Source organism: Camelina sativa, chromosome 16, assembly GCF_030686135.1.
Source record: "Camelina sativa cultivar CO46 ecotype springtype chromosome 16, ASM3068613v1".
Classification (NCBI taxonomy): Eukaryota; Viridiplantae; Streptophyta; class Magnoliopsida; order Brassicales; family Brassicaceae; genus Camelina; species Camelina sativa.
Window position 1 is genome coordinate 6,855,608 of NC_141895.1, and position 18,166 is coordinate 6,873,773.

Genomic DNA, 18,166 nt, shown 5'->3' on the forward strand with positions numbered 1-18,166 from the left:
TTTCTTGATTTTTCATTCATTTTCGTTTCTCGTAGGGCTAATACGACATTCTTGAGTTCATGCTAAACCGCTTTTGAGTTTATTTGTAAATGACATTCTTTCGCATTGACTATTTTAAGCTAATCAATTAAAATTATTGACAAAAGAAGAAAAAAAACATTTAACGTCCAAATAATACTTTTTTACTTTAATAATTTGCTTGATTTAAGGATAACCAGTTAACCAAAGTCTCATATTCTTTTTTCTTTTCTTTTAATTAATATCACGATTTATTTTCTTGAATAAGACAAAATTAAAAGCAAAGATATTTTGAATTTTTGTTACTATGAAATTTAAAAATTTTAGCAAATTATTTTCATAAGTACAAAAAGCACTAGTCCAAAAACTTTGGTCAGATATCTGAAGCTTAAAGTTGATGTTAGTATTTTTGGTTTTTTTTTGTTACACTTACACTTTGTTCACAAGTATATCCTGAAAATAAGCATGATTTAAAATTAATTTATACTAGAAATAAGGAGATTTTACTTCAAAAAAAAAAGTTAAACCCCCAAAAAAACTTTATAAATTCAAAGGACAAATAATTGCAATTATTGCAAATTTGAAAAAATCATACTTACACAATATTTTTCAAACATTATTTATGCAATACCCTTTTTCTATTAAAAATCTGAATTTTGTTTTTTTTCTCTTGAGTTTGGAAAAACTAAGAAACTCGCTTCCCTAATTTTTATGTAAATAATTTGTTAAAACATTTGGTTTTCAGACAAAAACAAAAAACAAATCCCAATCCATTTTTATTTTGCAGAACCCGAAAGAGTTTAGAGTGTGACTTTTGAGTTTGAGAGCTCACTTTGTTACTCTCTCTTGAAGCGAATCAAGTTAATACTACTCCCAAGAAGAGATTCCCCATTCTTCTCTCCGCGTCTCTCTCCCTGTGTTTCAGATCCAGGTTTGTCTCTTCTTCTCATCGTAACTCGAACTGGGTCTCTTGCTTCTGCTTTAGTCTTCGTTTTGTGGGTACTGAGAAAGAAAAAAAGCTACGAACTTGAAGTTATCTTCTTCAAAGGTCTCAATAATGCAGAAATTGAAAAAAAAATTAGGGCTTTTTATGATTTATGCTACTAAAGTTACTTAATTAGGACTCACTTCTCATTTTGTACTTTGTTCATTCATGAAACTGTAATTTAGTGAGCTTATGGAAACAAAAAAATGCTTAGATTTTTTTTTCAATTTACCGCAACTTCCCATTTTAGTGCTTCACTAATAACTTCATATACTTAATGGCCTTTTATGTTTTGGTTGCATATTGATTATGGTATCTAAACATTTTGATGGTTGTTAAATTGTAGTGTTGTTGAGTGGTCAAAAGAATGGAGGAGATACAGTCTCAATCAGATTTATACCGTTCATCTTCGTCATCTGCAAGTAGTCCAACAAGTAGAGTCCCATCAAGTCACTTTTTCTATGTAAGAAAACCTGGTTCTCTTCGACAACCTATATCCTTTGAGGATTCTCCTGAGTGGGAAGACACACCTGATGTTGATTCAAGAATGGAAGATGAAGCTGGTGGTGGTGATTCTATTAACTATGCTACAACAACAACACCTATTTCTCCTTCGCTGTCGAAGATGAATAGCGGATCAATGGCTTCTTCTCCTCCTCCTGTCCCTGAAGGTGGAGGAGCGGCTGTTGTTGTTAGGAAAATTGCTGGTGCTTCTATTGCTTGGAAAGATTTGACTGTTACTATGAAAGGGAAGAGGAAATATTCTGACAAAGTTGTTAAGAGTTCGAATGGTTATGCTTTCCCCGGGACTATGACGGTTATTATGGGTCCTGCTAAGTCTGGGAAGTCTACTCTATTGAGAGCACTTGCTGGTAAGTATTTTTTTGGCAATTGATTCATTGTTAGTATTTGTTTTCTCTTTCACTTGACATGGTCTTCTTATCTTTTATAGGAAGATTGCCACCTTCAGCAAAAATGTACGGTGAGGTGTTTGTGAATGGTTCAAAATCACATATGCCTTATGGATCATACGTGAGTCACTACTGTCTATAGTTTTCTTGGTTTGTTAATGTTTTGCTTTGTTAATTCTTCTTTTGCTTTTATTGTAGGGGTTTGTTGAGAGGGAAACACAACTGATTGGATCGCTTACAGTTCGTGAATTCCTATACTATTCAGCGCTGCTTCAGCTCCCAGGTTTCCTCTTTCAGAAAAGGAGTGTTGTGGAAGATGCTATCCAGGCAATGTCTCTGAGTGATTATGCAAACAAATTGATTGGTGGTCACTGTTACATGAAGGGACTCCGAAGTGGTGAAAGAAGACGTGTGTCTATTGCTCGTGAACTTGTGATGCGACCACATATCTTATTCATTGATGAGCCTCTTTATCATCTTGACAGGTTTTAACCATATTTCTAAACTTAAATATGTTATCATCTGCCTTATACTACATTTTAGAATCCTTGCATTCTAAAATTGACACTTTTGCTCTCTTCTATAGTGTTTCAGCACTGCTTATGATGGTGACGCTAAAAAAGCTTGCAAGTATGGGATGTACACTTGTATTTACGATTTATCAAAGCAGCACTGAAGTGTTTGGTTTGTTTGATAGAATCTGCCTTCTATCAAATGGAAACACACTCTTCTTTGGAGAGACACTGGCTTGCTTACAAGTAAATATATAAACTATAAAGCGTTTTGGAACTTTTTATTTTTCTCATATCAAGGCCAAAAGATCACTCTCTAAGTTATGTTTTTACTTGTTATGTGTCTCCTTGAAGCACTTTTCAAATGCTGGATTCCCATGCCCGATTATGCAAAGTCCATCAGATCATTTTTTGCGGGCTATTAACACAGATTTCGATAGGATTATTGCAATGTGCAAAAACTGGCAGGTACATTACACAAACTTGAGAGTTTATATGATTTGTGCTTCTTTCTTGTTTCTTGTTTTCCTGATATGAGGTAAATAAAAACAACAGGACGATAATGGGGACTTTTCAGCAGTGAATATGGATACTGCTGTTGCTATTCGGACTCTCGAGGCTACTTATAAATCATCTGCAGATGCTGATTCCGTCGAGGCTATGATATCTAAACTTACCGAAAGGGTAACAATTGTCTATTGATGGATCTTATTATATATCTAAGTTTCTTTTTTGTTTCCTATATGAACGTTCTTTTTTCATTTTGCAGGAGGGTACACAGCTTAAATCCAAGGGACAAGCCGGTGCTGCTACACGTGTTGCAGTGCTCACTTGGAGATCGCTTCTAGTTATGTCGAGGGAATGGGAATACTATTGGCTCCGACTTATTCTTTACATGATTCTTACACTTAGTATTGGCACATTATATTCTGGCTTAGGTCATTCTTTGTCTTCTGTTTCAGTAAGTCTTTTAAACCATTCTCAACAATGTCACATTTGAGTACCGAAACATGCAATTTATTGTTCCATGTAAATATATTCTTACAGACAAGAGTTGCTGCTGTGTTTGTTTTTGTCTCCTTTGCCTCACTATTGGGAATAGCTGGAATACCTTCACTTTTAAAAGAGATCAAGGTAACCATTTCTTCTTCTTGATTTCTCTTATCTTTGATCACATTTTCTTTTGAGCTCTGAAGTTTTCTACTTTCATCTTCTAATAGATATATAGAAGTGAAGCATCGAACCAGCATTCGGGTGCTTTTGTCTTCTTACTAGGGCAGTTTCTGGGAAGCATACCGTTCTTGTTTCTAATGTCCATTTCCTCAAGTCTTGTGTTCTACTTCATGGTCGGGTTAAGAGACGATTTCAGCTTGTTGATGTACTTTGTGCTCAACTTCTTCATGTGCCTTTTAGTGAACGAAGGATTGATGCTCTCCATTGCTTGCATTTGGCGAGATGTTTACTGGAGCACATTGACTCTCATCTCTGTACACGTGAGTTGTGTATTTCGAATTGACCTTTTATCAGATTTATGATTCATGTCTTCTTGGATAATATAGATTTGACTTGTATACAACTTAGGGAAAATAGAATGGTCAACTCAGCCTAAGATGAGCGTTGGATTTAGGAGATATTATATACGCTTATCAAACTTGAATCTATTGCTTACCAATCACTTTGATTACAAATGAGAGTTTAGTACATGTAGGTCATTACTGATTAGTAAAGGAGATTAGTGTCTTTAGAAATGAATTAGTCATGATAAAGGATTGATCTTTCTTCCTATGCATCATTGCAGGTGATCATGATGCTCTCTTCAGGTCACTTTAGAATCCGTAACGCTCTACCAAAACCCGTCTGGACTTACCCGTTCTCTTACATCTCGTTCCACACTTACTCCATCGAGGTTACATATTCAACATTCTAAAAAACAATCTTCTATTTCTTCCAGGGGGTAAACTCAAGAACGTTCTTGTATGTTTGCATACGTGCAGGGTCTTTTAGAGAACGAGTACCTCGGGGAAGTGTTTGCGGTTGGAGAAGTGAGGAGTATATCGGGCTACCAGGCGATCCAAGGAAACTACCAGATATCTCCAGACACAAACTCCAAATGGCGGAACATGCTTGTGCTGTTGGCTATGGCTTTTGGCTACCGTCTTCTTGTTTATGTTTTACTACGTTTTGGCCTAAACAAGAACGTGTCTGGTCGTTTACTGCTTAGTCATAAGAAAAATAACAGTTCTAGGTAGATGAATCATGATTTTTAGATAATATTACTTTAGTCTCTTTTGTAATTCTAGTAGTTGAAAATGAAAACAGTTATTTATTATTATTAATTATTTTTCTAGAAATTTGGACAGACAGACAGAAAATGTAAAATATAAAAACACTTTTTTGAGATTCATTTGCATGGATAACATTTTTGAAACAAAATCAATCACCATTTTAACTTCCATTTGTATGTGATAACAATTTTGTAATATTGTAGTTGTACGGTTGTACCTATGTTACATATACAAACATGGCTTATAAATGTTTAGAGAGATTTGTGATCGTGTATGGTCCACTGTATAAATTGCGTTATATAACATCTGAACGTGTATGGACAACATGTGGTCGACTGAGTACCATAAAAACCAAAAGATCTTGTTATGCTTCCTGTCAAACTTCTCAAAATTCTGTGTCTAAGACCACCTCCAATGGAGGAAGTTTCTTAACATGAATGAATATCTCTTATTTTAGAGAGAGAAAAAACTATAAATAAAAAATGGTATGAGTTTCTTAAATAGTAGAAACTTTTCTTTTAAAATTTCTTAAGAGATTTATGAAACTTTGGAAAGAGTTTTTAAACTATTTAAGAAACTTATCAAATTAAATAACAGTATTTGTATGATCGCAATAATAACAAAAAAATTCATGTTAGGAAACTATGGTTGGAGATGGTCTCTAAGATCTTGTTATGCTTCCGTCAAACTTCTCAAAATTCTGAGTGTCTAAAATCTAAATAGTAAATACTGCTTCAAGATGGCCCCTTTAACTATGTAAATGCATCATGAGTAGTAGCTGAAAGTCTGAAACCCATCAAGATGTACAGTCGTTCAAATGTGAGTATGGGCTTGTGTCTAGTTAAGGTATGGTAGATCGGCTTTGTTTGTATAATTGTATTCGAAATTTTAACTTTTCCTCGGGGTCCAAGTTTAGGAAAATGAATCCAAATGAATCCAAAACTATACTGAAGGAAAAATATTATTATGTGAAGTGACTTTATTAGAATAAATAGCAAATGTTAAATTCATCGAGAATATACACCATTAGGTTTGCTCCCTACAAACATATTAATTTGGCTAATGAGCCGGTTTATTGTGATCCAGTGAGCGGGTTCTATTTTTTTTGTTTAGTGTACATAATTAAATAATGAATATTCTTAGTTCAATTTATTTAATTTGGTTTCTTCTCTTTGTTTCATTTTATATGATATTAGGTCGAGAGTGAACTTGAAGTTTATTAAGAAAGGTGACAGTCGAGGTGTTACAGGTGGTTAATCAATTGTTTTAAACTTTTTTGTAACTTTTTGAAATCGGGATGTTACAATTCTTCCGACTAAAATATTGCAACGTTCTCATTACACACCAAAACTGTCACCCTCGACGGTGTTAACCCTCTCGAATCCACATTCATCTGGGTTCGGTTCTGATACCACTTGTAACGCCCGTCATCACCTCTTTAAGTGGGTTTCACGTCTACTCTCGGTCCATGGGTCCCCCTTTTCTAAGTAGGTCCTAGGTCCATTCCCAGCCCATGGTCCACTCATATTCGGTGGCCGATTTCCTACGTCTGGACGACTTTAAATCATCACGTGATATTTTGGTGTTTTTTTCTCACTTGCACAGTTCGACATTCATTTCTCGGAATGTCAGCCATCATAACATACTCCAGCAGAAATACGTTTAACTGTGGAGTTCTCTCAACACATTTGACCGAAAAGATAATTGCACTTTTGTGATATAAAAAAGTCAAATCAATTCTTTTAAACATCTCCACAAGTCCTGAAACCTAGGTGTTACAACAATGAACAAAAGATATGACAAAGATTGAAGATAATAATAAAACAAAATGCCACTAAAGTTTTTATAGTAATAGCTATTATTTTAATAATATTCTCTTAACTTTTTTTTAATAAGTTGTTCTTAACCTAGAAAAATTATATATATATATATATATAGATATATTGTAATAACAAACAATATGTTTCATGTTTTTTTTCCTCGTCAAATATGCAAAATAATGTAATCTTTATAATTGGTTTCCCTAAAGATGTATTGAAAATTATTTTCTTAGCTTATTATGTTTCAATACTGGTCAAGTAATATTAATTATATTATGCATAATTAAATATGTATTTTTCAGCATATTTAGTTAAGGTTTTGAAATATTATATGCTTAACTAAATATGCTTAAAATCTTATTGTTGTAAATATTACTTGACCAATATTAAAAAAGTTCTCTAAATATTATTACTTGACCAATATTGATGGTTGTATAAATTACCTTAATATTAATTCTTTTAGCTTAACTTAAGGGTGTTATTTGATTCTTAGTTCTAAAGAATTTTGATGATTGCAATAAAGTCATAGAAAGTGAATAAGTGAAAGAATTTAAAACACTGCTAGAGAGTTTTCTATAATCTTATTAATTAGTTTTTATGTAATCTTGTAAAGTCTCCCAAACAATTTCTCTATTTTGATGATACATTCTATGAATTTATTTTGTGAAAGTGTGTATAAAGTCATAAACCAATATCATAATAATTGAATTCATTAACAATCCTACCTTATTTTGTTTTAATTGAATAACACAAAAATGTTGTTCACATTATAAAATTTTAAGTGAATTTTTACAAATCAAAAACTAATAACACCAAATTTTAATAGAGTTTAACAAAATCTTGATTGAATAACAACTGATTCTATGTAACATTTAAAGTCATTATGATAAGATCAAAGAATATGAAGAAAGTAATTTTTAAGACATTACTTATTAAGAAACAGAGGGAGAGTATAAGATTCACAATAATAGAGTCAATATATGCAACACATTACCAAATATATTCACGTGAAAATGTATTTGCCGATTTTATTTTTCATTTTTTACATTTTAATATTCATTAACTTATATTAGCTTTTATTCAACTTCAAGAAAATGTATGGCTTGAAAATCAATCTAACTTTGATTTGGTAAAGTTTATGTACTCCGCTCTAGCCTCTAGTTCTTCATTGTATATTCAAAAACATGTGAAAATTATAGATTTATTTTTTTTAAGCCGATACCAATACATTTGATTATATAATTTAATCTTAGACACGTACTAGTTACTTATAGTATTAAATATCAGCACAACAACATTTTTGTGTATTAACACAGAAGCCACGAACATATCTTAGTTTTGTAGTACAGATATGATTGCAGAGTTCTCGTCCTCCTTGCGGACACACGTTATGCCCAAAGCATTTGAGAAAGGAACGCCCTATTCGGCCAGGTTGATAATCTATATACATTATTAACAATAATCAATACCTATTAACAAAAGAGTGAAATCATCATGATGATAATTACAAAATGAAGGTATGAATAACAATAACCAATTACCTGGACTTTTAGCAGTTGTAGAAAGAGAATGGACAAAAGATATGATGAAGATGATAGTAAAACAAAATGCCACCAAAGTTTTCATAGTGATAGCTATTATTTTAGTGATATTCTCTCAACTTTTTTTTAATGAGTTGTTTTTCACCTAAACTGATTATATATATAATATGCAAAGTATGTTTCATATTTTTTTTCCTAGTCAAAGATGCAAAATAATATAATCTTTTGACTTATTTTCCTATAGATGTATTAAATTTTCTTAGCTTATTATGCTTCAATACTGGTCAAGAAAAATTAATTATTTTATACATTAAAATATGTATTTTTCAGCATATTTACTTAGGGTTTTGAAATATTATAGGCTTCACTAAATATGCTTAAAACCTGATGGTTGTAAATATTACTTGACCAGTATTGAAAAAAATTTCTAATTATTTTTACTTGACTAATATTGATTGTTCTATGAATTACCTTAATATTGATTCTTTTAGCTTAATTATTCAGCATAAGCAAAAATTTCTGATGGTTGTAAATATTCAAAATTAATGCTATTAATTAATAGTCCTCTGCTTCACAAAAAATTGGAGCAGAGCTTAGCTCAAATTTTACAATAGTTTTAGTAGGCTTTACCAATGTTTTTGTAGATTTTTGCCGTTATTTTGACAGACAGTTGTGTTTTGGCAAAGCTACACACAATAGTATAACAAAGAAAACAGTTGGTAAAGATTGTCTTTGCAGTATTTGGGGTTAAAATTTAATACCATTTAATGATTTTGTAACGTCCGTCAACGATATTTTTACTCGCACTTCAAATTAAAAAAAGGTTTTGGTTAACATCTTATTATATAAAGCTTGATGACAAAATTACTAATTAACATGATTGTGACACGTGTCAATTGTATCATTCAAATCTTGACACGTGTCAATTCTAAATAAGGACCCGCCATAAAAAATAAAAACGTAAAAATTCAAAACCTACCATAAAACTGTTTTATATAAAAGTAAAATAAATAAAAAAAAACCTAATTTTATTTAAAATCTTTTAAAGAAATTTTTTTTTTTAAGCTTCTAAATGTAAAACAAAACTATTAACAATTTTAAAAATATGAAAAAGCAATTATAAGAAAATTATAAAATTTAAACAGCTTTAAATTTTAAAAAGATCATTATAAGGAAATTATATATATATATCATAAAATTCGAAATTATAATATAGTTTATTTATTTTAATTTTAAGTTGCTAATTTTACAAGAAAAATGATTACTTTTTATATAAGATAAAAAATGATTGTGAAAATATACAATTAATTACTGTTTATGGAAAAAATATAAATACTCACCTTTACATAAAGAAAAAGATGGTTGAAGTAAAAAAAAAAAAAAGATCGTCTCATATTCTTTTGACCAATCAAATAATTTATTCAAAAATACTGCTATTGTAATATATAAGATAGGAGTATGTAATCTTAACGTATGCATTTTGTAACTATAAAAATGTTAAAGTGAATAGGCATATAATAAGTTATTTAATGTGTTCATAAAGATAATTTGTTGGTAGTAGTAAAGACTAAAAAGTATATTTTAATAAAATATATTTATGTGTACAAATACAATTTTAGTAGTAATGTATATAGTAGATTTGTAAATGGATATACATTAGTGTATTATAGCAAAAAAAAATAACTATTTTCTATAACTAAAATTTTATCTCTTTACTTTTACATATTGTTTTTACTTATGAAAAGAATTAAATATATATTATTTGTTAAAATTAATTTTATTTTAATAACTTTGAACTCATCTACAACTATTTTTTTAATCTAAAAGTGTATCTATTTACCTTTTTTTTTTTTCTCAACCAAACAATAAATTAAAAAGAAATTTCTCGGTTAGTTGTCCAAGCTGGAGGGAAGGGATTTACAAAAGATAAGAGAACACGAAGCACGGGCAAGACAATCTGCATTTGTATTTGACACACGCGGGATCAAAGAGATATAAAATAGTGGGAAGGACTCAAGCGAGTTAAAATCATCAAGCAAGTTGGAGAAGGACGAACAATCTTTAGGGACTGTACAATAGTGAGTAACTCAGCAAAATCAGTCTTGAAATGTTGACAAGCAATCCCTGCAGCACGTATACGCTCCATGACCGACAACAACGCTTCTAACTCTGAATGTAGGGGGAGGAGCTCCATCTTAGACACTTGGCCCCCAACAACAAGGTTCGCTCCTCACTAACGCAACACCACCAGCCCAATCTTGAATGCACATTGGTTGCTTTCCAAGAACCATCAATCTGACAACCAGGTGAAGAAACCTGGACATCTGAAGACGGAGATGGAGCTGGCATGTTCCACCGTAAAAGAGAGCGCCTCTTCCCAGGCTAACTTATCGTCCAAAGCCTGAGCAATTATATCATTCGCCTCGATCTCTAAACCTTGAAAAACGTTTTTATTTATGGCATTCCATATTGCCCATAAAATCTATGGTAATTGAAGAAGTTGATCATGATCACCCTATTGAGAGGCACCCCTCCAGAAAACAAAATCTAAATTCGAGTACATCGACTCCATTAAAATAAACATGTTTAAACAATGCAATATATTTTCCTCGGTCTTTGGCTTGAGTTTACAAAAGAAACTTCATAGATAAGAGAACGCGAAGCACATACAAGATACTCCGCCTTCGTATTTTCCGCAAGCGGGATCTAGGAGATGAAGAATAGTGGGAAGGACTTCAGCGAGTTAAACTCATCACATAGATTATTGTCATCAAGCTTTATATAATAAGATGTTAAATATGTTGTTAACCAAAACCGGGCAATCTTAGCACATGAAGGGTATATAGCTTACTCTTATTTATGTTCGTTCTCTACATAGATTATGTTTCCACTGCTGAGTTAAGGCTCAACAACAAACAAGTCAAACAAGGCCTATATACTTGCCTTTCTAAGTCATTCTTGTCTAGGTTCTCAACAAGCTTGGGTTCATATTCGAAGAATACTTATCTTAGAGGACTGTAAGCAATAATCCCAATCCCAAGTTCCATGAAGAAGGAAAGATAATATGAAGTTACATGACAATTACGGTGTCATGGATGAAACGTTTAGCTAACACTGAGGCGTTTGCAAAAGCGCATCAAATCTTTAGAAACAGTCTCTTTCAAGTTCAGATATTGAATTTCACTCTCTTGGAAATCGAGAACAACCGTATCATTTCTAGTGTATCGAGAACAGACGACCCATCAAATGATATTGCTTCATCAGAAGAAGACATCAGTTGCTGATATTGTTGTTCATCTTTAGGCTTTACTTTAAGAAGAAGAAGAGTGTGTCCAATTATATCAGACTGGCTTGATGAATAACACCCTTGGGTAGTGATGTTAAAGTGGACTCAGATCCCGCGGCCCTAAACGGTACTGCTATAAAAATTTAGGCCTGTGACCCGTTTAAACTCACAGGCGTGACGGGTCTTGATAACACATAAATGGGTAGCCTGTTCAATATATTTTTTTCTGATTTTTTCGTAAAACGATGTCTTTGAGTTTAAGGTTGTTCTTTAAACGGAGTTTAGTTAGTGTTGTTCTTTAAACGATGACCTCGCTGCCTCTATCTCCCATCACCGCCTCATCATACGAGCCTCGTCGCTTCTTCCATGTTTCTTACTTCATCAACTCCGTTTTGAATTTTCAAGTTTTCATATTCTTAGTAGATTTTTGAGAAGACTCACAAAATTGGAATCTAACTCAGATGATAGACATAGCCGAGTAAGAGTACGTCGGAGATTGAAGACGGTTGTGCGGAGGTGATGATGGTGGTGGTGAGTATTCAAAATTGAATTAAATTAATTATTTAATTAAAAACTAAATAAATAACAATATATATTGGGAAATCCATTAACTAAATGGGTCAACAACTCAACATAAATTTAAGGTTAGACCATCTACATCCCAAAATAATATATTTTATTATTTCTTTTTAATATTATTATATATTTAAATAATAAAATTGGAAAAAGAAGTTAACTTATCACTTGCTATGACACATGTCTGAGAATCGATGCTACCGTTGCTGAGAGAATGACTGTTTCTTAATTTTTTTGTTTCTTTATTATTACTTTTTGATTTTTAATGGAAAGAACTCTTAAGAGTACCTGCCACGCTTAAACAGGTACATAATTAAACGGATATGATTTTTTTTTACGTTAAACAAGCACAGTCTAAAAGGGCCGGATCTAAACGCGCCGAGTCTACCCATATTAACATTACTACCCTTAGGCGTCATAATTAATAAGAAGTTAAACACACAAAAAATTAATGAAATATAATTTTATTTTTGATGATTTGCTCATTTTTTACATTAGATGAGTATTGACCAGTGGTACACCACAAAATAATATTTTATATATATATTTATAAAATAATTGATATTCGTCGTGCTTACCAAAATATTAAAGTTTTAAATATATTTTATTGTATTTGCAAAGATTTACAATATCAATTATTGAATAATTAGGTATTGAGTTTGAAAGAACTATAAGTATATATTTTTTGTTACTAATAATACACTGAATAATTAATTTTATTAAATTTTAATATATATATATATATATCATTTAATTTTGATTTTAAATAATTTCAGTTTTAAATTATAATGTTGGATTAAATGTTTAGAATCTTGATGAATATTGGAACATTTATTAATTATCATATATATTGTTAATGATAGAAATTAAAAATACCAGTATATCGATGAATGACCATATATATTAAGAAAAAATTATTATAATTAAGTATTTGAATCATTGAATCAAATATATATTTCAATTTTGATTCAATTCATAAAAATAACATAAAAATATATTTCAAAAACGTTAAAATAGATATCTCTTACACAAAATAGTGAATCAATTCAAAACTCATTGAAAGGAGAGGTGGACAAAAGGGGTTGAATTGAACCTAAACTTTTTTTTGGTTTCAGTTTAATTTTTTTTTTTTTTATATTCACTGAACAAACCTAATATCATACCACATTTACAAATACTAAAACCAAATAATTTGTTTGGATTAACATTTTTTTCAGAGTAGATTTTTATGACCAAAACTGAATTATAAAGCGTATTATAAGATGGAAACAAAATTTGACAAAGTTCCATAAGAAAAAAAAAAAAAAGAGTTACGCTTTCCCATTAGATAAACCAACCTTAGCCATAAGACCATCAATAAACAAACCCAAGTTCATCTCCGAGGATGATCCACTGTTCCTCACCGCACCTTCCAAACTCATTTTCACCCGTCCGATCTTCTCCTTAGAAACCCCACACATCAAACGGTTAATATTCCTCCCAACCTCATCTCTCCCAAAATCACTCCGATCTTCACAAAGATTGATCCCAATCTCCCAATCATCAACCACAAGCTTCCTATTCGTAACCTGATCAGTCAACAACGGGAAACACAACACAGGAACCTCACACCAAATCGTCTCCAGTATCGAGTTCCAACCACAATGTGTTAAAAACCCACCAACACTCTCATGTGACAGAACCGTCATCTGACAACACCATGGTATCACAATCCCACGGTCTCCAGCTTCTGTCTGGAACCCTTCCGGTAATGGGTTCGTCTCGTCTGAACTGACAATGTCTGGTCTAACCACCCAAACGAAATTGACTTTGCTCTGTAATATCCCGTGAGCTATCTCGACAAGATCCTTTTTGGTCACGTGAGCGTAACTACCGAATGATACGTAAAGGACTGAGCTTTTTGGTTTAGTGTTGAGCCATTGTGTGCAATCTGATTCAGACCAGAGTGATGTTGTGACTGAAGAAGAACCTGACTGGAGATTGAACGGGATGATTGGTCCGACTGCGTAAAATGGGATCTTTGAGTTGAGTGCTTTGATTGTTTTGTCTTCGAATTGTTGGATCGTGTTGCAGAGTACAAAGTCGACTTTTTTAACGTCTTCAAATGCTTTGAATATGATTTGATGAACTACTGAAGAAGTATCTGTTTCTTGAAGATACGACGCCGTGTCTTTTGGGTTTATCGCGGCCACTCCGGGAATGTAGTCTATCAGATCGTCGCGGGTTTCTGTGTCAGGAAAAATAGTTACGGGGTAGATTTAGATAATTAATAAAATGTTAGGACGAGTTTGGTAAATTAGAAAAAGGAAATATCAAAAGGTGGTAATTTTAATATGGACCCCCTGACATTAATTCACATGCATCATTACATGACAAAAGTAAAGTCCCTACGCTTTTTTGTTAAGTCCCTACTGGCTTTTATTATTTTTCGCCATGTTTATATCGTTACGATTACTGATTTTTGTTTGTTTTTGTTTTTCCTTTTTGGTCGGCAAACCGTAACGCTTTTTAACAGGAGTATTTTAAATAATTCACCAAAAAAAAAGGAGTACTTAAATAAATAATTTCATTTGATTTTTTTTGGAAAATTTTTATAATTATGGTAGTAAAATTGTTTGAAAAAGAGAATACTTTTTTGGTATCAAAGCGATAACATATAGTTTCATGATATATTTGGTACAATAGTGTGGTAACATGGTACTTTTCTAATATTATAATGCGATTTCATATATAATCGTGCAAATCATTTGAGTTGAGGGTAATATTTTAATCAAGCATAAAATTATTTACGTAAAAAAACAAATTCATTGACCTAACTAATAAAAAATGTCAGGTTGTAACTAATGTGTGTCTTAAATGATCTTTCATAGTTTTTTTACTCAACAAAATAACATTTTTTTATAAAATGTTTTTTTTTGGGGTTAAAACAATAAAATGTTTTAGAAAACCTATTTAGTAAGAATAATCATAAACCAAAAAAAGAAAGAAAAAAGTTGTGTACAAGCTGTCTAAATGATAAAAGTAATCACCCAATAATAACAGAATATTCGAATAATATAGTCACTAGATAGGTAAACATGCAATGAAATGCTCACCAATTATTATTATCTTGCATTTCAATTTAATTATAGACGTTGACCAAGACCCAAAAGAACATGTTTTCGTGAAATTTGAAAGATCTACCGTTATTATCAATGAAACAAAATAGGAGCAGGAAACAAATCTTTATCAAAAAAAAACAAAAGAGGAAACAATAAAAAATGAGGCATAAAAATATACAAAAAGATAAAATTAAAGAAGAAGAAGATGATAATTAGTAAATTACCTTGAGCACCAAAATGGCCATGAACCCGAAGCAGATCCAGATGGTAATAAAGCGAGAAAACTAAAGCAGCTTCGGTCCAAAACGAGACACAAACCAAACCAAACTTCCTCGCAACCACCGACGGCCACACAAAGAACGTGTCGGCGATCATCACATTCACACCGCCGTCTCTTCCGACAAGACTCGCCACAAGCTCTTCCACATGCGCGTAGAACACGTGCAACAGAGACGACTGGTACGTGTCATGGTTCAACGACCGGTCAAACCCCACCGGTAAACCATCGGAAACCGTCGCGTACCTTATGTCAAGGCCAGACTCAGACCTAATTCCGGCGAAAATATCTCCATCGGAGCCGTTTGTGATCTGGTGGTGGATGTAATGAGTGTTGACGAATGTGACGGTGATCCCTTGTGACGCTAGCTTGATGGCTAACTGTACAAACGGGTTTACATGTCCTTGAAACGGATATGGGATCAGGAGAGCATGAAGATGATGATGATTATGATTTTTAGGGTTTTTAACGTCCGCCATTAAAATGGGTTTTTGTGGTGATGAGGAAGATGAAGAAATGAGAGAAATCTAAAGGTTATATTTTTTTTTTTGTTTTTTTTTTGGTTTTAAAATAAAAAAGAGAGAAGAATCTGCCATTAAGAAAAAAGAAAAAAACATATGGGGCAAGTTGGGAATAAATGAATGACTTTGCATTGATTCGCGGAAATAGCCATAGAAGTGGATGGTTAGTGGCATTTCTATGCATTTAATTTTATTTTCTTTGATTTTGATAATACAATTTAATAATTTGTTCCTTAAAGAAAATATCTTTCATCTAAAATCCAGTAAGATGTCATGGAGAGAATCTAGTTCCAGTAAAAGTTTATGACCATGTGGATTTAGAGTTGCTTAGTCAAAATGGTTGGTTTGTCAATTTATATTCTCCTAATGTAAACGACAAAGACAGAGGCAAATATATTCATTTATGTAGAAGAAAAAGAAAGATGAGTAATAGTTGAAAAAAAAAATGATGAGTAATTTTCGTTTTTAGGTTTTATTATAATATTAGGTTTTCACATGCGGTACAAGGCGGGACTAAAGAATAATTAATATATTTTAAATAATAATTTTTACTTTATTTTGTATTCAAATTCCCAATTAATTAAATTTTATCTAATTAATTTATAATTTTGTTTAGAATGTTTTTTTTATTCTTAGGTTTTATACAATTTATAACCTAATTACATTAAATTTGTTATTAGATAGAATATAAAAATTTAAAATACTTAGTTTTGTTTTCTATAATTAAACAGAGGTATATGCCTATATGGTATGTTAAGTTAATTTTCCAAACTATGATTACAAATCTATAGTATATGAAATAAACTAATAATTTTAGTATTGGTTCTATAGTCCAAACTCGCCATGCTAGGCGGATCACGCAATATGTTCAAAGATTTTTAATCCGCAAAAACTCATCATACGATACCCGTGAAAGTAAAATATAGTATGTGAGACTGAAAATCAATTTTTATCAAATCAGTTTTTCAAATTTTTAAAGAACAATACCTCTTCTAAAACACTTAGTTTCTATAAAAAAATATGTATATAATAAGGAAATAAAATATGTATATATTTACAATTATGTTTGTTAACTTTTAAAACACTTAGTTTCTATAAAAAAATAAATATAAATAGAGTTAAGTGTGTTTATTAAATTAATTATTTAATGCTAATGGCATGCCTGTAAATAAGTGTCAACTTCAGAAAAAATGTCTCTAAAAATGTATATATAGATACCTCTAAAATATATATGAATCACCCCCCCTCTCCTCTATTATTAATACGAATCATTTATCCTTGTGACGAATATAAATTTAAGAACACAACTTTATATATTCATATATTTTCTGGAGTAATTTAAATAATTATGAATGTAAACAAAAAAGAAAAAACGTAAAACGTAAACTTCTTTTGTGAAGCACAAAATATATCAAACCCAAAGAAGATAATCGGAGGAACATTTGGTTTGACAAAAGTTTGAACTTTAGCAATGTAGCTAAACAATAAACTGATGTGCAATGAAGGTAATAGGGAATAAAACAAATTTATCTGGAAATAAAACAGATTTATTTAGTAGATTTAAGAATGAATTAACTTTTCAACCATCAAAATTAATTCTGAACAATCTATTTGAAATACGTGACATTTAATTTGGTGAGACAATATAATAGATTGATAGAGATGACACATAGTAGCGTTTCCATAAAAAAATTTGTTTACTTAATAAGAGGACTCTCATGACTAAGCATGGAATCCAATGATCATTTAAAACTGTGATTGAATGCCCTGAATCCATTACACTTGTTTCATTTGATCGAGCATGTTGTTACCAATCTTATATAGTTTAATCAATTTTAATTTTTTGATATAGTTTTGATCGATACATATAGGGTTGACTATGGTATACTACCCCAACTATACCATTTCTTCGATAAACATTATAGACTTTTTGCCTCTTTTTTTAACACCATAAACTATATTTTTCTCCATTAAACATCACAAACTATACATTCTCTTCTAATTACAACATAACGACCAACAGACAATTCATCAACAAAATTTCCTTTTCATCTTCCTCTTCATCTTCATCAACAAACTATACATTCTCTTCCTCTTCATCTGAATTATCTGGAATTTCATTTCGACCAACAAACAATTCATCAACAAAATTTCTTACTGAATCTTCTACTTCAAACTCAAACCGATCTACTCCATCTTCATCATCTTCAGCTTCATCTTTGATTTTCTTTTTCTTACCCTCTCTTTTGTTTTTTTTTCTAATTTGCAGTCATCTTCGTTTTCCTCACTAGGATTGTTATCAATATTTTCCATTTCCGTGTCGTGTTGCATCG

The 18,166-nt window shown here is 31.5% G+C and overlaps 2 protein-coding genes and 1 long non-coding RNA gene across 4 annotated transcripts; 1 reads left to right on the forward strand and 2 right to left on the reverse strand.

The window, feature by feature from the left end:
- Positions 1 to 640: 640 nt before the first annotated feature.
- LOC104750104 (ABC transporter G family member 3-like) lies at positions 641 to 4,859 on the forward strand. 2 transcript variants are annotated; one of them, XM_010471851.3, is made up of 12 exons: positions 641 to 949; positions 1,350 to 1,875; positions 1,956 to 2,035; positions 2,113 to 2,399; positions 2,501 to 2,672; positions 2,781 to 2,894; positions 2,982 to 3,110; positions 3,196 to 3,387; positions 3,474 to 3,560; positions 3,647 to 3,919; positions 4,225 to 4,332; positions 4,421 to 4,859. In XM_010471851.3, exons 2-12 carry the CDS (start codon positions 1,371 to 1,373, stop codon positions 4,673 to 4,675), a joined length of 2,202 nt encoding a protein of 733 aa, XP_010470153.2. In that variant the 5' UTR covers positions 641 to 949; positions 1,350 to 1,370; the 3' UTR covers positions 4,676 to 4,859. The 2 variants fall into 2 exon arrangements, 1 of the variants encoding a protein (XP_010470153.2); XR_015585337.1 differs by having other exon boundaries at positions 670 to 949; positions 3,529 to 3,560.
- A 2,857-nt stretch (positions 4,860 to 7,716) lies between these two features.
- On the reverse strand, positions 7,717 to 8,212 carry LOC147925204 (uncharacterized). Its single transcript, XR_015583388.1, has 2 exons — positions 8,073 to 8,212; positions 7,717 to 7,971 (listed from the first exon to the last, which is right to left on the reverse strand). It is a non-coding gene; the product is annotated as an uncharacterized LOC147925204 (long non-coding RNA).
- Positions 8,213 to 12,971: 4,759 nt separating this feature from the next.
- LOC104750105 (UDP-glycosyltransferase 86A2) lies at positions 12,972 to 16,121 on the reverse strand. Its single transcript, XM_010471852.3, has 2 exons — positions 15,260 to 16,121; positions 12,972 to 14,161 (listed from the first exon to the last, which is right to left on the reverse strand). Exons 1-2 carry the CDS (start codon positions 15,789 to 15,791, stop codon positions 13,245 to 13,247), a joined length of 1,449 nt encoding a protein of 482 aa, XP_010470154.2. The 5' UTR covers positions 15,792 to 16,121; the 3' UTR covers positions 12,972 to 13,244.
- Positions 16,122 to 18,166: the final 2,045 nt, after the last annotated feature.